The sequence below is a fragment of the Puma concolor genome, chromosome B4, assembly GCF_028749965.1.
Source record: "Puma concolor isolate L17-30 chromosome B4, mPumCon1.1.hap2, whole genome shotgun sequence".
Taxonomy (NCBI): Eukaryota; Metazoa; Chordata; class Mammalia; order Carnivora; family Felidae; genus Puma; species Puma concolor.
In genome coordinates this window covers 99,193,816-99,208,418 of record NC_141673.1, presented here as the reverse complement: position 1 = coordinate 99,208,418, position 14,603 = coordinate 99,193,816, and the positions used below count along the sequence as shown (strand labels likewise).

The window sequence follows — 14,603 nt, the reverse complement described above, 5'->3', positions numbered from 1 at the left end:
TCCCCGACTTGTTCTCTCTCTCTCTCTCTCTCTCTCTCTCTCTCTCTCTCTCCTCTTTCTCTCTCTCAAAAATTAATACTAAAAAAAGTATAGTTGACACAGTGTTGCATTAGTTTCAGGTGTACAACAGGGTTATTTCACAAGTCGATCCATTATGCTAGGGTCGTCACAAGTGTTGCTACCATCTGTCACCATACAGGGCTATTGTAGTATCATTGACTATAGTCCCTGTGCTTGCTTTGCCTTTCCCGCCCAGACTTATCCATTCCATAACTGGAAGCCTGTATCTCCCACGCTCCTTCATCCATTTTCCTCATCCCCTCATTCCCATCCCCTCTGGCAACTATTAGTTTATTCTCTGTATTTATGGGACTGTTTCAAAGCAAACTCATTTTTTAAAAATATTTATTTTTGAGAGAGAGAGAGAGGAGGAGGAGGGACAGAGACGGGGTGGGGGGAGAGGACCCAAAGGGGGCTCTGCGCTGACAACAGGAGCCTGATGCAAGGCTCAAACTCAGGAACCACGAAATTATGACCTGAGCCGGATGCTCAGCCAACGAAGCCATCCAGGCACCGCAAACAAACTCATTATTAAATTTTTTTTAATGTTTATGTATTTTTGACAGAGAGAGAGAGAAAGAGAGAGAAGGAGAGAAAGGCAGAGCCCAAGGGGGGAAAGGGCAGAGAGCGAGGGAGGCACAGAATACGCAGCAGGCTCCAGGCTCCGAGCAGTCAGCACAGAGTTCGACATGGGGCTTGAACTCGTGAACGGTGAGATCATGACTTGAGCCGAAGTTGGATGCTTAACCGACTGAGCCACTCAGGTGCCCCCAAATTCATTTTTAATATTGGTAATTGGTCACTAGGAAATAGAGTCATACTTCAGATAGTAAAATTGCTACTTTAATGGTACTATATTAGGGCTTATTAACATAAATTTCTCTTACAGAATATCTTGAAACTATGAAGAAACAAAGAAGAAAACAAATGTTATCTATACTCCTATTACTCAGGGAAAACCATTGTCTTCACCTTTGTAGTTTTCTCTCTTTAAGATATAGAAACACAAAATGTGTGTATTTCTATTTAACATTTAACAGGATAAAATTTTACTGGATATATATTTTACCTGGCTTAACAATAATACTTTGCACATTCCCCCATATACCTAAACATTCTTTTTTATTATTATTTTTCATTGTTGTCATATTATTTCATCATGTAGTAGAATCATATTTACTTAACTAAATCTTTAATTCTGGACCATTAAGTGGTTTCTAATTTATCATTATTAAAAATAGCTTTTTGATAAACATTTTGTGGTTATACCTTGAACACCAGAGATTATTCCTTTAAAGTCTTCTCTCTTCCCCCCCAAAACGGTCACATCAAAAGAAACATGGAATCTTTTTAGGGTTTTTGATAAGTGTTTTAAAAACTGCATTCCAAAGGTTAAACTATACCAATGTGTATGATCATCAGCAATCTTTCCGATCATATATATTCCAACATTTTCTCTAGAATTTTATTAGCATAGATTTTCATGTGTTAAAATCTAGTCAAATTTATGAAAACTGAGAGCAAGCTTAGAAAGATCATTTCTATATTAGAATTATAAAAATGTTGAATCAGTTCAATACTGACTATTGGATCCAGCATTTCAATGGCATTCTATCATTTTAAAAGTAGTTGTCATTTTATTGAGTCCCTATATTTATGTGACATAAGCAGGTGAACTGTTATTCCTTTTTCCAGAGGAGGGAATTGAAATTGTGTTGCAAACGCCAAATAAAAGACAGATAATTGGTAGGTACCTTCAGCACGCATTAACATAATTATCCAAGGTGAATATAGCCTGCAAATTCAACATTTTAAAAATTACGTAAAAGCTTGAACACGGGAGCAAATCGAGTATATATATCAGTTCAGGTCATGACCTCGCGGTCCTTGAGTTCAAGCCCCAAGTTGGGGTCTGTGTTGACAGCTCGGAGCCTGGAGCCCGCTTCAGATTCTGTGTCTCCCTCTCTCTCTGCCCCTCCCCTGCTCGTGCTCTGTCTCTCTCCGTCTCAAAAATAAATAAATAAATAAATAAATAAATAAATAAATATTAAAAATAAAAAAAAATGCTATAGAAATAAACATATTATGTAGAAATGCTGCTCTATGTCAATACTGGACCTTTAATGACATAGGGTTCCCGTTTATAACAATCATCATTCGAAGTTAATACATCCTGGGGGTTCACTTTGAGGCAGGGACTCTTCTAAGTTCGTTTCCATGTATTAACTAATTTAATTTCTACCCAATTGTAAGTAAGTTTCTGACTAGTGCTAACTAAAACAGCTGGACAACTGGTGACGGTGCAGGGCGGAGGCGAAACAGTCAATACTTGTCCTGTGCTTTGGCCTTTAGCTACACTTTCCGCCAACACATTTCATAACACGTAAATCACAAGACATTGTTTTCTTTTTTTTTCTTTTTTTAACTTAACTTTTTTTTTTTTTTTTTTTTTTTTGAGACAGAGAGAGACAGAGCATGAACGGGGGAGGGGCAGAGAGAGAGGGAGACACAGAATCGGAGGCAGGCTCCAGGCTCTGAGCCATCAGCCCAGAGCCCGACGCGGGGCTCGAACTCACGAACCATGAGATTGTGACCTGAGCTGAAGTCCGACGATTAACCGACTGAGCCACCCAGGCGCCCCAAGACATTGTTTTCTAAGGTGACTCAAGAGTGCTTTGTTATTATTAACGATAGGATATTAGAGTTTGAAAGCCATTTGTTTTATTTTGCTGCTGTGGGAACTGAAGGACACTGAAATTAAGGAACCTCTATTTTTTTTTTATCACTATAGGCAGTGTCTGGAACCCACATTTCTTTTCAATATGGCGTTCTAGTGATAACAGTTTAGAGATATCAGAATGGCATTCAGAGAAGCCTTCAGAGAAGAACATGATGAAATACATTGCAGCTTTCGGAGAAGCATATTGTGAAACGCATTCATCAAACAGTTTTGAAGGTAACAGAATTTTTCCTGACTCGAGTATCTCGTAGAGATTAACATAGCGCCTTGTTTCTACTTTATGGATTATTTTGTGTAAATGACTAAACTACAGAGCATCAGTTATGAGGGCCAATTATACTTTTATTGGAGAGAAGATGAGCTTTATTTATTTAAAAAAATTTTTTTAATGTTTATTTTTGAGAGAGAGAGAGAGAGAGAGAGACAGAGCATGAACAGAGGAGGGGCAGAGAGAGAGAGAGGGAGACACAGAATCAGAAGCAGGCTCCAGGCTCTGAGCTGTCAGCACGGGGCCTGAGAGAAGATGAGCTTTATAAATAGGCCCTTGCAAAATAACTCTAGATGTCTCCTAATTTCTCTATGTCTCTTTAGTATGAGGGTGATGAATAATAACAGAAAGGAAGAAAATAACAGAGTCAAAAATTTAAATGACCTACATTCCTCTCAAGTCAATTTGAATGTTCACTGCACATCTGCTCTACAGAAAAATAAATAGAGCCCTTTTGGAAGCACATATGAAAACAATTCAAAAAGTACAAACTGGGGGCGCGTGGGTGGCTTAGTCGGTTGAGCATCTGACTCCGGCTCAGGTCATGATCTCACGCTCTGTGAGTTCGAGCCCATGTCGGGCTCTGTGCTGACAGCTCAGAGCCTGGAGCCTGCCTCGGATTCTGTGTCTCCCTCTCTCTCTACCCGTCCCTGGCTCACGCTCTGTCTCTCTCTGTCTTAAAAATAAATGTTAAAAAAAAAATCCAAAAACCAAAAGTACAAACTGTGCTATAAAGCTAAGTTTTTACTGTAGATAAGTTTAAAAAATGTTCTAGTGTTCTGTTTTCTGATACTATGACATATATTAGTGCATTTTGAAGGAATGAACACTTCTTAGAAACCGTTTTGTTGATTCTACCTTTATTTTAACTTACACAAAATCAGCTTATAATGGCAGTGAATACAAAAGACAAAGAAACACTATTGCACTCAGAAAATACTTCATATGAAGCATTGCACATGGGAGAATTGATTAGGAAAGGTACAAATTTATAGTCAGATAAGACTTGACTATTCCAGGTTTGAAGAATACAGACTTTTTCCCGATAGAAATTTACCACATCACATATTGCACATTTTCCAACACTTTCATCTGCTTCACAAATATCCGTTATAGTCTTTGCGTTTGTCTGTGTCTCTGTAAAATGCTACATGTAAGATTTTTAAGACAATGAAGTATGTACCATTGGAAAAGATGAGTTACGTAGAACTAAAAAAAAAAAAAAAAACAAGAACGAAAACCAACAAACCATATAAATACATGATTATCCCACTCCTTTGCCAGGAAAATGACAAAGTAAGTTGGCAAACTTCTCTATAAAGAGAAAAATATTATGAAGCTTAGTTTCATAAGCATTTGTCCACTTAGAAATGGTCTCTGATTTTTTTTTTTCAAAAAACGCATTTAGACTAAATGTCTGCACTACTGGTTAACATTTCTTGTGTTGACATTTGGTTTTTAATACCACAGTTAACATCTTCACATAGTGCAAATATGAGGAGCACACTCAGTTTCGGCAGTCATTCAACAATAAATAATAACTCTAAGCCTAGTTATTTTACTATTTCTGAATTTTAAAATATAAAGTGCATCCACAAGGCTTAAAGTCATTCTCATTTTTGCGCGTAATGAATGATCAGGCAACCTGTGCCTTTTTCAGCTCATGGCTGGATAACCTGGAATTTCTTTTCCTTTTTTTCCATAGTCTCATTTGGAAGAAGGTTTCCAAAATAATACGAAGGTTTTTTTTTTTTCCCCCAAAGTCTTTATGGAAAATTTCTGACCATAAAGCAGCATCCATCGACACAAATTTCCTCGAGTTCCAAGTCACCATAGTCAAGAAGCAAATATGTTTCCTCATTATTTCAAGGGCTTACTACATATCCAGTATAAATTCTTTTCACATTCTGTGCTGATGACCCCTGTGCTATTCAGAAATGCACAGTTCTCAGATCCCGTAAGGTTGAACCTGGCAAACAATAAAGAAAGTCAGCATTATTTTCAGTTCATTATTTCCATTCAGTTACAGGAGAATGAACTTTGTGAGGGTGGTCTGTGATTTTTTTTTTTTCGCTTGGTAGGACCTCATGAAGCATGTCAGCTGGTCAAGTTGACCATAAACTAACTTGTAAAGACAGTAGATAGGGACTGGAAGGAAGACGATGTGGAGGGTAGAAACAGAGCAGAGAGTAAGAGTTCCATTCCTTCGGTTGGCACACCACCAGAGGAGTGATTCTTGGTTGTTTCTGAGTTAGGTTTATGGCCCCTAAAGCCCATCTGCATGTATAGTCCCACAGGACACATATTAAGAATTCCTTTTCTAGAGACTTAAATTTATTCTCCATATCAGTAATTATCATAAAACTATTTAGATAGCTAGAGATTTTTTCAATTCTGAGTTTTCAGATGAAAAGATTAACACTAAACATACAAAATGTCCTTTAAACTTTAAAATGTACATTAATTACAGGTAGTAAAATTAGGCAATATCTTTCATTCTGAGGCAAGTTTTCTCTTAGGTCCACAGAGGCTTCTAATTCGTGATTAGAAATATTGTTCTTTACCTCTGTGGTGATGAGAATTGGGAGAGGGTAAAAGGGAATTATTTTCTAAAAAAAAAAAAAGAAAAAAGAAAAACTCCAGCTTATCAGGACAATATATATACGAGATTGGAAATGTTGGATTTTTTTCTTTTTGTAGCATTGTAATTATTTCTGGAAAATTTCTGAGTCTGTTACTCACACTGAAATTTGCTGAGATAAACATACTAGAAGCATTTATTGTATGATTTCCAAGTAGATAAAAAGACAAAAATGGCAATATTAAAACCGTTCTTTGAAGAATTTGAAAAAGTGTAAGCGTACAAAACAGACTGGTAAAGCTCTGCTCATAAAGGGCACAACCTTTGTATACAACAGTGATTTGAAAGGAAAATGGCTTCCCTGAGCTGCCATTCTGGGGAGGATGAAGAGACATCTTAAAACTTACCTGTTATTGAATACTTTGCCATCTGACCATTTCCATGTCCGGCCATCTTCATTTTTCAGCCCAATCCAATGTTCGGCGCTACCCACATATCGTTTTAAAAAGATCTTGAAGAAAGCACAAAGAAGGCATATGTTAAACAACCCCTCTGGTAAGTATGTAATAAATTCCATTTCTCAAAAGCTGTAATTCAAGGCATGATGGCTAAGCTGCTCACTTATTAGCTCTGTTTGGGACCAGCTCGTTTGAACTTTTGGCCATTGAAGCTAAATAATCGAATCAAATTTACAAGGTTAAACGGAACCCTGATTATGACCTCAGACTGATCTCATGCTTTTCTGTAACTAAATTTCCTTACAAGGGAGATAGGTACAATGTCTTCAAAGAAATCACAGATTATCTCTATCGAAAAATAGCAAATATTTAGGAAATTGTTTTTGAATCTTACCATGTCCTCTTCAGAACCAATGAAGGCAAGAGTAGCCCTGTGTTCAGAGCAAAAGTTTTGTGCTGACTTCCAGTCCTTTGTTACAGTGGAAATAAAGTAGCATTTCCTCCGGTATGCAAGCCAATCATCTGAGCATGAAGAAACAGGGCTATTTGATGGCACTGGGTGTGCCATCACACCCAGTGAACATTGTCCTGGACAGTTGTATTGGCCAACTGTGAACAGGAAAATGGTTTGTTTTAGTAATAAAAGAAACTAGCTGACAATGACAAGGATGAGAGGCAAGAAGTGAATTCTGAGAAGAGCAAGAAGGCAGGTTCTCACTTTATCTAATTTCCTGTTGTGCCTAACTACCACTGTCAGGATGCAAGAAATAAGAGGGTGTCCCTTGGGCCATAATCTCCGAAAGTGGTAAGAAAATAGAAAAATCCTGCCAGTAGTCTTTGGACTAAAAAGGGTAAAGGGCATTATAAATTCCAATGCAGCCAACGAAACACTAAATTGGGAGATGGAGAGAATAATTTGTAGGGAAATAATTCAGAATACAGAAAGAACTATGGCTGGGGACGTTTCATAAAATTGTAAGATTTCATGTTTGTAAAAGGCAAATATGTCTTGGTATTGCTATGTTTTGAATACCGTATCCCAATTAATTCTTTGGGAGCTTCTAGATATATATATATATATATATATATATATATATATATATATATATATATTAATTATGCATAAGCACCCTTCTGTGGCCCTTGAGATAAAAAACAAAAGACTGGTCAATTCCTGATTAATCTATGGCTTAGATATTATTTTTTTCTATCAAAAATGAATGTGAAGCCCACATTTTCCCCCTAACTAAATGTCTATTTAGTTAGACTCTAAATCAGTCCCTTTCACTTCAGATTTAAAAATCTGCTCAAGTGTAATCTTCTCCCACAATAATTTTTAACTTCTTTTTTTTCCTTCCCTTCCCCCATCCCACAATAATTTTTAAGTCACAGACACCTTTAATACTTCTAAAGACGTTCTAGGCAACTGAGAAAGCGTTGCATTGATTATCTAAAGAATATGGAATTATATTTGGGATGTTCAAAGAAATCAGCCGTGTATAAAAAAATGGGGGTGATTCTAAAAAAGAGAGAGAGAGAGAGACCATTTCTAGATTCCAAAGTATGAGAGTCCCCCCCTCTTTTTTTCCTTCATGTGAGACCATATCCTCCTCTGTGAGGGTTCTGGGGCTAGAGTTGGGCATGTTACACATTTCACTTTCTGTACAATGGCAGCTAACAATTCCTGACCCTCCCCTTGCCTAAAGGCTTTACTGTTAAGATTAAACCAAAGGCTTTTAGATTAAGTTCCATGCAAAAGCAAACAAATAAAACAAAAATGATGCTTTTAAAAAAAAATGGGGGTGATTCTAAATTAATCAGAATTTCAGATTAATTAGTGCCAGTAATCCCTGTTGATTTCAGCTGGACAGGAATGCTAACTAACAGCAGAATGAATTCATGAAGTACAGACCCACCTGATAAAGCGATGAGAGCAATGATTAAACAAGTGATAAAGACCACATTCAATACAGCACATGGGATAGGAACTTGAAGGGACCCTTCATGCTGTGTTGCAAACTGAGGGCTGGCGGTGGTACCTGCAGGGAGAAAGTTCATGATGAATTCAGGTCAACTGTAGAAGTAAGAAAGGGACATTTGATATTCTCCTGAGGCATTTGCATTTCAATACCTCCTTATCTTCTTAGATGGAATTTATAAGTTAATTTCCCCCCAATTTTGAGTGACTTTGGACAGTTTATTTTTGGCTAGAAATGAACCGATCCAGGGATAATGATGAGATCATAAAATACCTGCCTAATATGTGCACTTAGTAGCTACAAAAATTCTAAGTTTATGATAATTTTATTGTTTGAATCACAAGAACATTTATTAAATATCTGATTACCCTAGGAGACATATAAAAAGGACATCCTAAGCATAATCCCTTAACCTCTCTGTAGTTCCTGTTTAAGAAAGTTGACTTAAATGCAATAAATATGGATGATGAATAAAAAATATTGAATTGATATATAAATATCTACAACCACCATGACTGAAAATTAAAAAAAAAAAAGACTGGTGGTACTTTTTGGTGAAGTCAGTACATACGTGAAGCAATGGAAATTTTCATATATTACTGATGGGGGAGTAAAATGAAAAGATAATTTGGAAAACTGTTTTTCATACAGTGAAATATATACCTATCCTCTGATTCAGGATTTGACTTGTACAAAACAAGAATGCTCATAGCAGCTTTATCCTTAACAGCCAAATCTTAGAAAGAATCCACATATCCATCAACAGGAATATGGATAAACAAGGTATGGCATATCTGAATTCTACTCAGCAGAAAAAAAAAAAAACACAAAAACAAACAAAAAAAAACCCCACAAAAACAAACAAACAAAAAACCTCATCAATGCAACAAACTGCCTTGGTCTCAAAAAATGTCGAGTGAAAAAAATGCAGCTACAACTATACGCTATAGATTTCCATTTATATGACATTCAAGGCTATAAACTATAGGTTTCCGTTTATATGACACTCAAGGATAGCGGAACGAAGTCAGACCAAGAAAGACAAACACCGTATGATTTCACTTAGAGGTGGAGTCTAAAAAACAAAGCAAGTGAAGGAACAAATAGAAAGCAGAATCGGACCCATAAATACAGAGAACCCAGTGAAGATTGCCAGAGGGGAGGAGGATTGCCAGAGGGGGTAGGGGCAAAGTGGGTGAGGGAGAGTGGGAGATACAGGCTGCCAGCGATGGAATGGATAATTCACGGGAATGAAACGCACAGCATAGGAAATACAATCCGTGGTAGTGTAAGATGGTGTGACAGAGAGTCCTACATTACGGTGAGCATAGCAGAACATAAAGGGGTGTGGAATTACTATGTTGTACACCTGAAAATAATGTAACATTATGTGTTACCTATACTCAAAAAAAAAAAAAAAAAAAAAGTTGAATTAAACTATGGTAACAGAAATCAGAAAAGTAATTGCTTTTATGTGTATAGGAAAAGTAATGTGGCTGGAAAGAAACACAGGGGAACTTTCTAGGGTGAAATTTCAAATCTTGATTGGAGTTGTTATGGAACTCATTAAATGGCATACTTTTGATTTGTGCATCTGTGGCATGTAAATTATGCCCCAATTAAAATGATATTTGAGGGGCGCCTGGGTGGCGCAGTCGGTTAAGCGTCCGACTTCAGCCAGGTCACGATCTCGCGGTCCGTGAGTTCGAGCCCCGCGTCAGGCTCTGGGCTGATGGCTCAGAGCCTGGAGCCTGTTTCCGATTCTGTGTCTCCCTCTCTCTCTGCCCCTCCCCCGTTCATGCTCTGTCTCTCTCTCTGTCCCAAAAATAAATAAAAACGTGGAAAAAAAAATTTAAAAAAAAAATAATAAAAAAAAAAAACCTGAAACGTAAAATGGCCACTTGAATGATACTAGAAATTACCATACAAAATAGCATTGAATGCAAACATATCATGTTTTTCTATGTGCTATGATTTCCATAATTAAAAGCATACTAAAAGAGGACATATCTTGAGATTCTTGTATTTCTTTTCCTAAAAAACATTTCTCCAAAGTGAAACTGAGCACAGAGGTGTGTTTTCTTTCATTGTTCACTGGTTATCAACATCAGCTTTTGCTTCTGGGGATTGTTCTTTCCCAGCATAGGTCTGCATTGGGGTTTTGCAAGAGAAGCTTTTACTTCACTCTTCTCTAGCTCTATTTCTCTCAGCTTCTCAAAGCAAATCTTCCTTTTTTTTTTTTTTTTTTTTTTAACCAGCATACAGCTATCACCGGAAGCAGCCCTTGGTAGATAGGGTAGCAAGTTCAGAAGTGTCTGTCTAGTTTCACTTCTCCCCATGTGAGAGTCAATCATGCTGTTTAGACTCAATGCAGCAAGAGTTGTGGTTCCTCAGCAAACACTAACTCATCCGTGTAGCTCCCGGACTCAGAGCCAGCCTAGCTGAGTCTATTGGCTTATCCACAGGCAAACGGTGGAGGTGATTCTCAGACTGAATGTTTCTCCATTAGTGAGGGCTATTGTTACTCACTGTTTGATTCATCACCTAGGCAACAAAACACTCCCCTTACAGGATACTTCCGCTCTGATTATGGGCCCTGTTCATTAACGAAGAAATTGAAGCTAAATCCACAATTAAATACCAAGTCATCCAAAGGTGATGCCCAATGATGGCTTATAGTAATAAAGCAACTACAAGGGCAGCATAAACTAAACACTCAATAGAAAATTGGAGAACTCGGGAAAAGTTGCGGATTCCTGAATTAGGTCCTTCGTTGTTCAACTATGATCTCTACTTACTGGGTGATTTTATTATTATGTACGTTATTTCTTTTCAGCAGCTCAGCTGGGCCATAACATTATGGTTACCTAGCTACCAGGAATCTTTGCGGCTTGCACTTCTTATGCACACTCGAGTGCGTGTACTTAGTGAAAGATGGGTTTATCAGAAGCGATTGGTGTCTTCCTAACATAAACCAGTCTAGCAGACACAGGCTCAGAAAACAATCTCAGTCTCCAGACCGTTCAGCTCTGCTGTTCATGTTATAACGCACCCCTTTATTACCAGGTAACTTTGCTTAAAAGTAAGTTTGGGGGGCACCTCATTAATTGGAGAGGAAGAAGGCTAAATTAAAAAAAAAAGACAAACAAGCCTCACAGAAACACATTATAAGAAAAAAAAAATGGGAACATTCTGGTAACAGGAAAGAGAAGAAAAGTCTGTGGACAGAATAGGCAAAGAGAGGAGGGGAAAAAGTAAATAGCTAAGATAATCACATTTTGATGTATTTAGATGAAAGACAGAAGAAAGGAAGAACCATGTGTGACTCATGTCGAATCTGAAGCCAGTGATTAGAGGGTGAAGCAGAATGATGAAATAGAGGAAGAGTTCTATGAAGGGTGCAGAAGCAGAAGATTGCCCTTTCAAGAACTTTTCGTGACCTTCTCCTAAGAAACTACCACCGGGCCCGGTAAATGCGTCCGTCTATCCTCTCAAAGGTTGGAAACCTTCTTTGCCAGCAACTGGAGGATGCTGTCACGAGAATACAACGAAGCAAACAGCAAGCCTACAAAGACACAGGTGAAGACAACGGAGAATGTAATTGTTCATGTGGAAGGCCAAGAAAAGTTTTGTAAAGAGAGGCTGTGCTTCCTGAAGTGTCTACAGATGGGTATGGAAAAAGGATGGGGAAGGCACTGGGCCAGTGAGCTTTCCAGGTAAATCTGAAGAACTGATACGGCGTACATTGAAACAAAGGAACAGATCTTTAAAGGCCTTCTGAAATCCAACGTTGTGGTCTCCTCTCATGTTTCAGGTAGATAGAGAAATAATTACTTGTTCCCATATTGTCCTTTTCCTGGACCGAAGCAAAATGTAACCAAGTGTTTCTAAAGACAAAGGCTCATTTTTTTAAAGTACTGTAATATATAAGCTAGCTAGACAGATGATAGATGATTGATAGATAGATGATAGATAGATAGATAGACAGATAGATGTATGTGTGTGTGAGGGACAGAGAGGGAAAAGGAGCTTTGTTACAAGGATATAACAAATAAGGTCTGACTTACTTTGTTGTCCTCTCTCCGGATGCAAGGAGCTGTTCTCTGTTATGGAACAATCTTCAGAATTCATCTTTGCTCTAGTCAAGATTCCCTGGCTAATCCCAGGCCAAGCCAACTACAGCAAAAGTCTTCGCTAGACCTCTTGTCCTGTCTCTGAGTCTGTGAGGTATCTCAGCGTTTATATTCAGTTATATTGTCTCCACCCCCTTCCTCTTGCCACCTATAACCGCTCGACTGCATCAGTTCTCTTTAATTTATGCTCCAGCGGCCCAGACAATTCACACCGTGTTGTGGTGGTGAGCTGCGGGTTTTCCCTGCTGTCTGAAATGTGCTTTCTCACAACTGTAGGTGTAGCATGAAGCGACAAGCGGGATTTTTCCGGCATCTGAGACATCCTTCTTTAAGTTTGTAAAAAACACAGATAGTTTAGGAGACGGTGTATTTAAGTAAAGAGCGAACGGTTAAGGCTTCTTATCTTTGAGGTGGAAATAATTTGGCGAGTAATATTTCCCCTAGATTCTGATTCATTTAGCTAATGAACAACTAATATTTATTGAGCATGCACTCTGACCCTGACACTGATTGGGGCTAGAGGTGTCATTGTTAAGTAAGAATTTTAAGATCTCTGTCCTCATGAATCTCTCTCCACTCTGGAAGAATTTTACTTAGGAAGCTATAAATCGGCTGTCAGAAGGGTATCATTCACGTCTTCCCTAGGGACTAGTTCTTCTACGTTACCATTTCGTACACGCTTGCTTTTAATTCAAGAAATAGAAACCTTGTGGTCTGGAACTTCCGATAGTCTAAAATTGTTTGTCTTAAATTACCTGTTTCATTTACCTCCTGTTAAGTTTTTGCCACATTTTACAGTCATCTAGATTGCCCTTATTCCCCCTAGTATCTTATTCTTCTCTAATTTTCTCCTCTTTTACATGATTATTTTTCATGTATTTCTGAGGTGTCAGACATCTGGAGTATGATTGTCATAAATTTTATGTATTTTATTTTTGAGAAGGAGAGAGAAAGCACGAGTGAGGGAGGGGCAGAGAGAGAGAGAGAGAGAGGGAAAGAGAGAGAATCTCAAGCAGGCTCTGTGCTGTCATCATGGACCCCGTGGTCCCCGAGATTATGACCTGAGCTGAAATCAAGAGTCAGAGGCTTAACCGATTGAGCTGCCCAGGCTCCCCGAGGAGTATGATTATTATAAAAAATATATTGCCATGGCATCTAATACCATCTAAGCTATTAAGATCGACACAAAATGAAGCCAGAATGTCTGTGCGTGGTGACTTAAAGAGGGGATCAGAATATCACTCTTGTTACCAATCTTGCTGCCACAATTTTTGTCATTAGTACCTCTTCTTTAAAGACAATCTGGTTTCAAAAGAAAGGCTTCGTGAAAGTATTATGCTTAGATGGGTTGGAATTCTCATCGACTGTGGCTAAGTTAGGCCATTGTATTTATTTGTTAACCTAAGACATTAAGAGTTACGCGTTGGTCTTAAGGGTTCTCTTTGCTTCCACTCTCGGTCCGTTTCCTGGTGTGTTTTCCACACGACAGCAAGAAGCGTTGTTTAAAATGAAGTCCTATCACTTTGTTGAGATGTTCATCTCCTCCCCACTCCTACCCGCAAAGCCTTCTTATCAAAATCACCATAAAAATCCAAAGACCTTCTTATAGTTGAGAAGGTCTCTGATCTAGCCCTTGGCTACCTCTCCTGCCATTTTCCCTATTAGTCACTGTCCTCTCCAACTGTAACCTCTGCTATACCACAAAAATGTCAAGCATACTCCCACTTCAGAATTTGTGCATTTTCTCTGAAAGGTTCTTCTTCCATCTGCTTGCATGTGTCTCTCTTCCTTTAACTCATTTCATTTATTATTCAACTGTGATCTGCCCAGAAAGGTCTTCAATGTGCTTTCTATATGTAAAATAGAACCTCACGCTCTATGCCGCCGTATACCTTTATCTTTCTTTATATCACGTGGTGACAGCTGACATTGTATCATTGTTTATCATCTACTTTCCTTTCTAGACTAAGTAAGCTGCTTGGGGGCAATAACTTTTTCTGGCTTACCCCCTCTGTGGCTCTAACACCTGACATGACAACTGGAACCTAGTATGTGCTTAGTACACAGAGTTGTTGAGTGCATGAATAAATAAATATGAACTAATGAAAGAATATGTATAAAAGCCATAAAAGTTCCACGGGCGCCTGAGTGGCTCAGTCGATTGAGCGTCCGACGCCAGCTCAGGTCACGATCCCACGGTTTGTGAGTTCCAGCCCCATATCGGGCTCGCTTGAGCTCTCTTTCTCTCAAAAGTAGAATAAACATTAAAGAAATGCAAAAGTTCCAGAATACAGAGTGCCACTCAGGGAGGTGTGGGGGGTTGTAGACCGCCACTGGGTAGCAAGGACACCCTTGAATATTACAGATGAGGGATGGAGGAGGCA

The 14,603-nt window shown here is 38.4% G+C and overlaps 2 protein-coding genes across 2 annotated transcripts in view; both read right to left on the bottom strand.

Moving 5' to 3' along the window:
• LOC112867878 (C-type lectin domain family 2 member A) overlaps window positions 1-14,603 on the bottom strand; it is a 435,003-nt gene that overhangs the window by 269,704 nt on the left and 150,696 nt on the right. The gene's annotated exons all lie outside the window — the stretch shown is intronic.
• On the bottom strand, window positions 3,912-12,323 carry LOC112867813 (early activation antigen CD69). The gene is made up of 5 exons (XM_025930856.2): window positions 12,154-12,323; window positions 8,024-8,146; window positions 6,502-6,716; window positions 6,057-6,160; window positions 3,912-5,037 (listed from the first exon to the last, which is right to left on the bottom strand). The coding sequence occupies exons 1-5, from the start codon at window positions 12,215-12,217 to the stop codon at window positions 4,929-4,931; spliced, it is 615 nt and encodes a 204-aa protein (XP_025786641.1). The 5' UTR covers window positions 12,218-12,323; the 3' UTR covers window positions 3,912-4,928.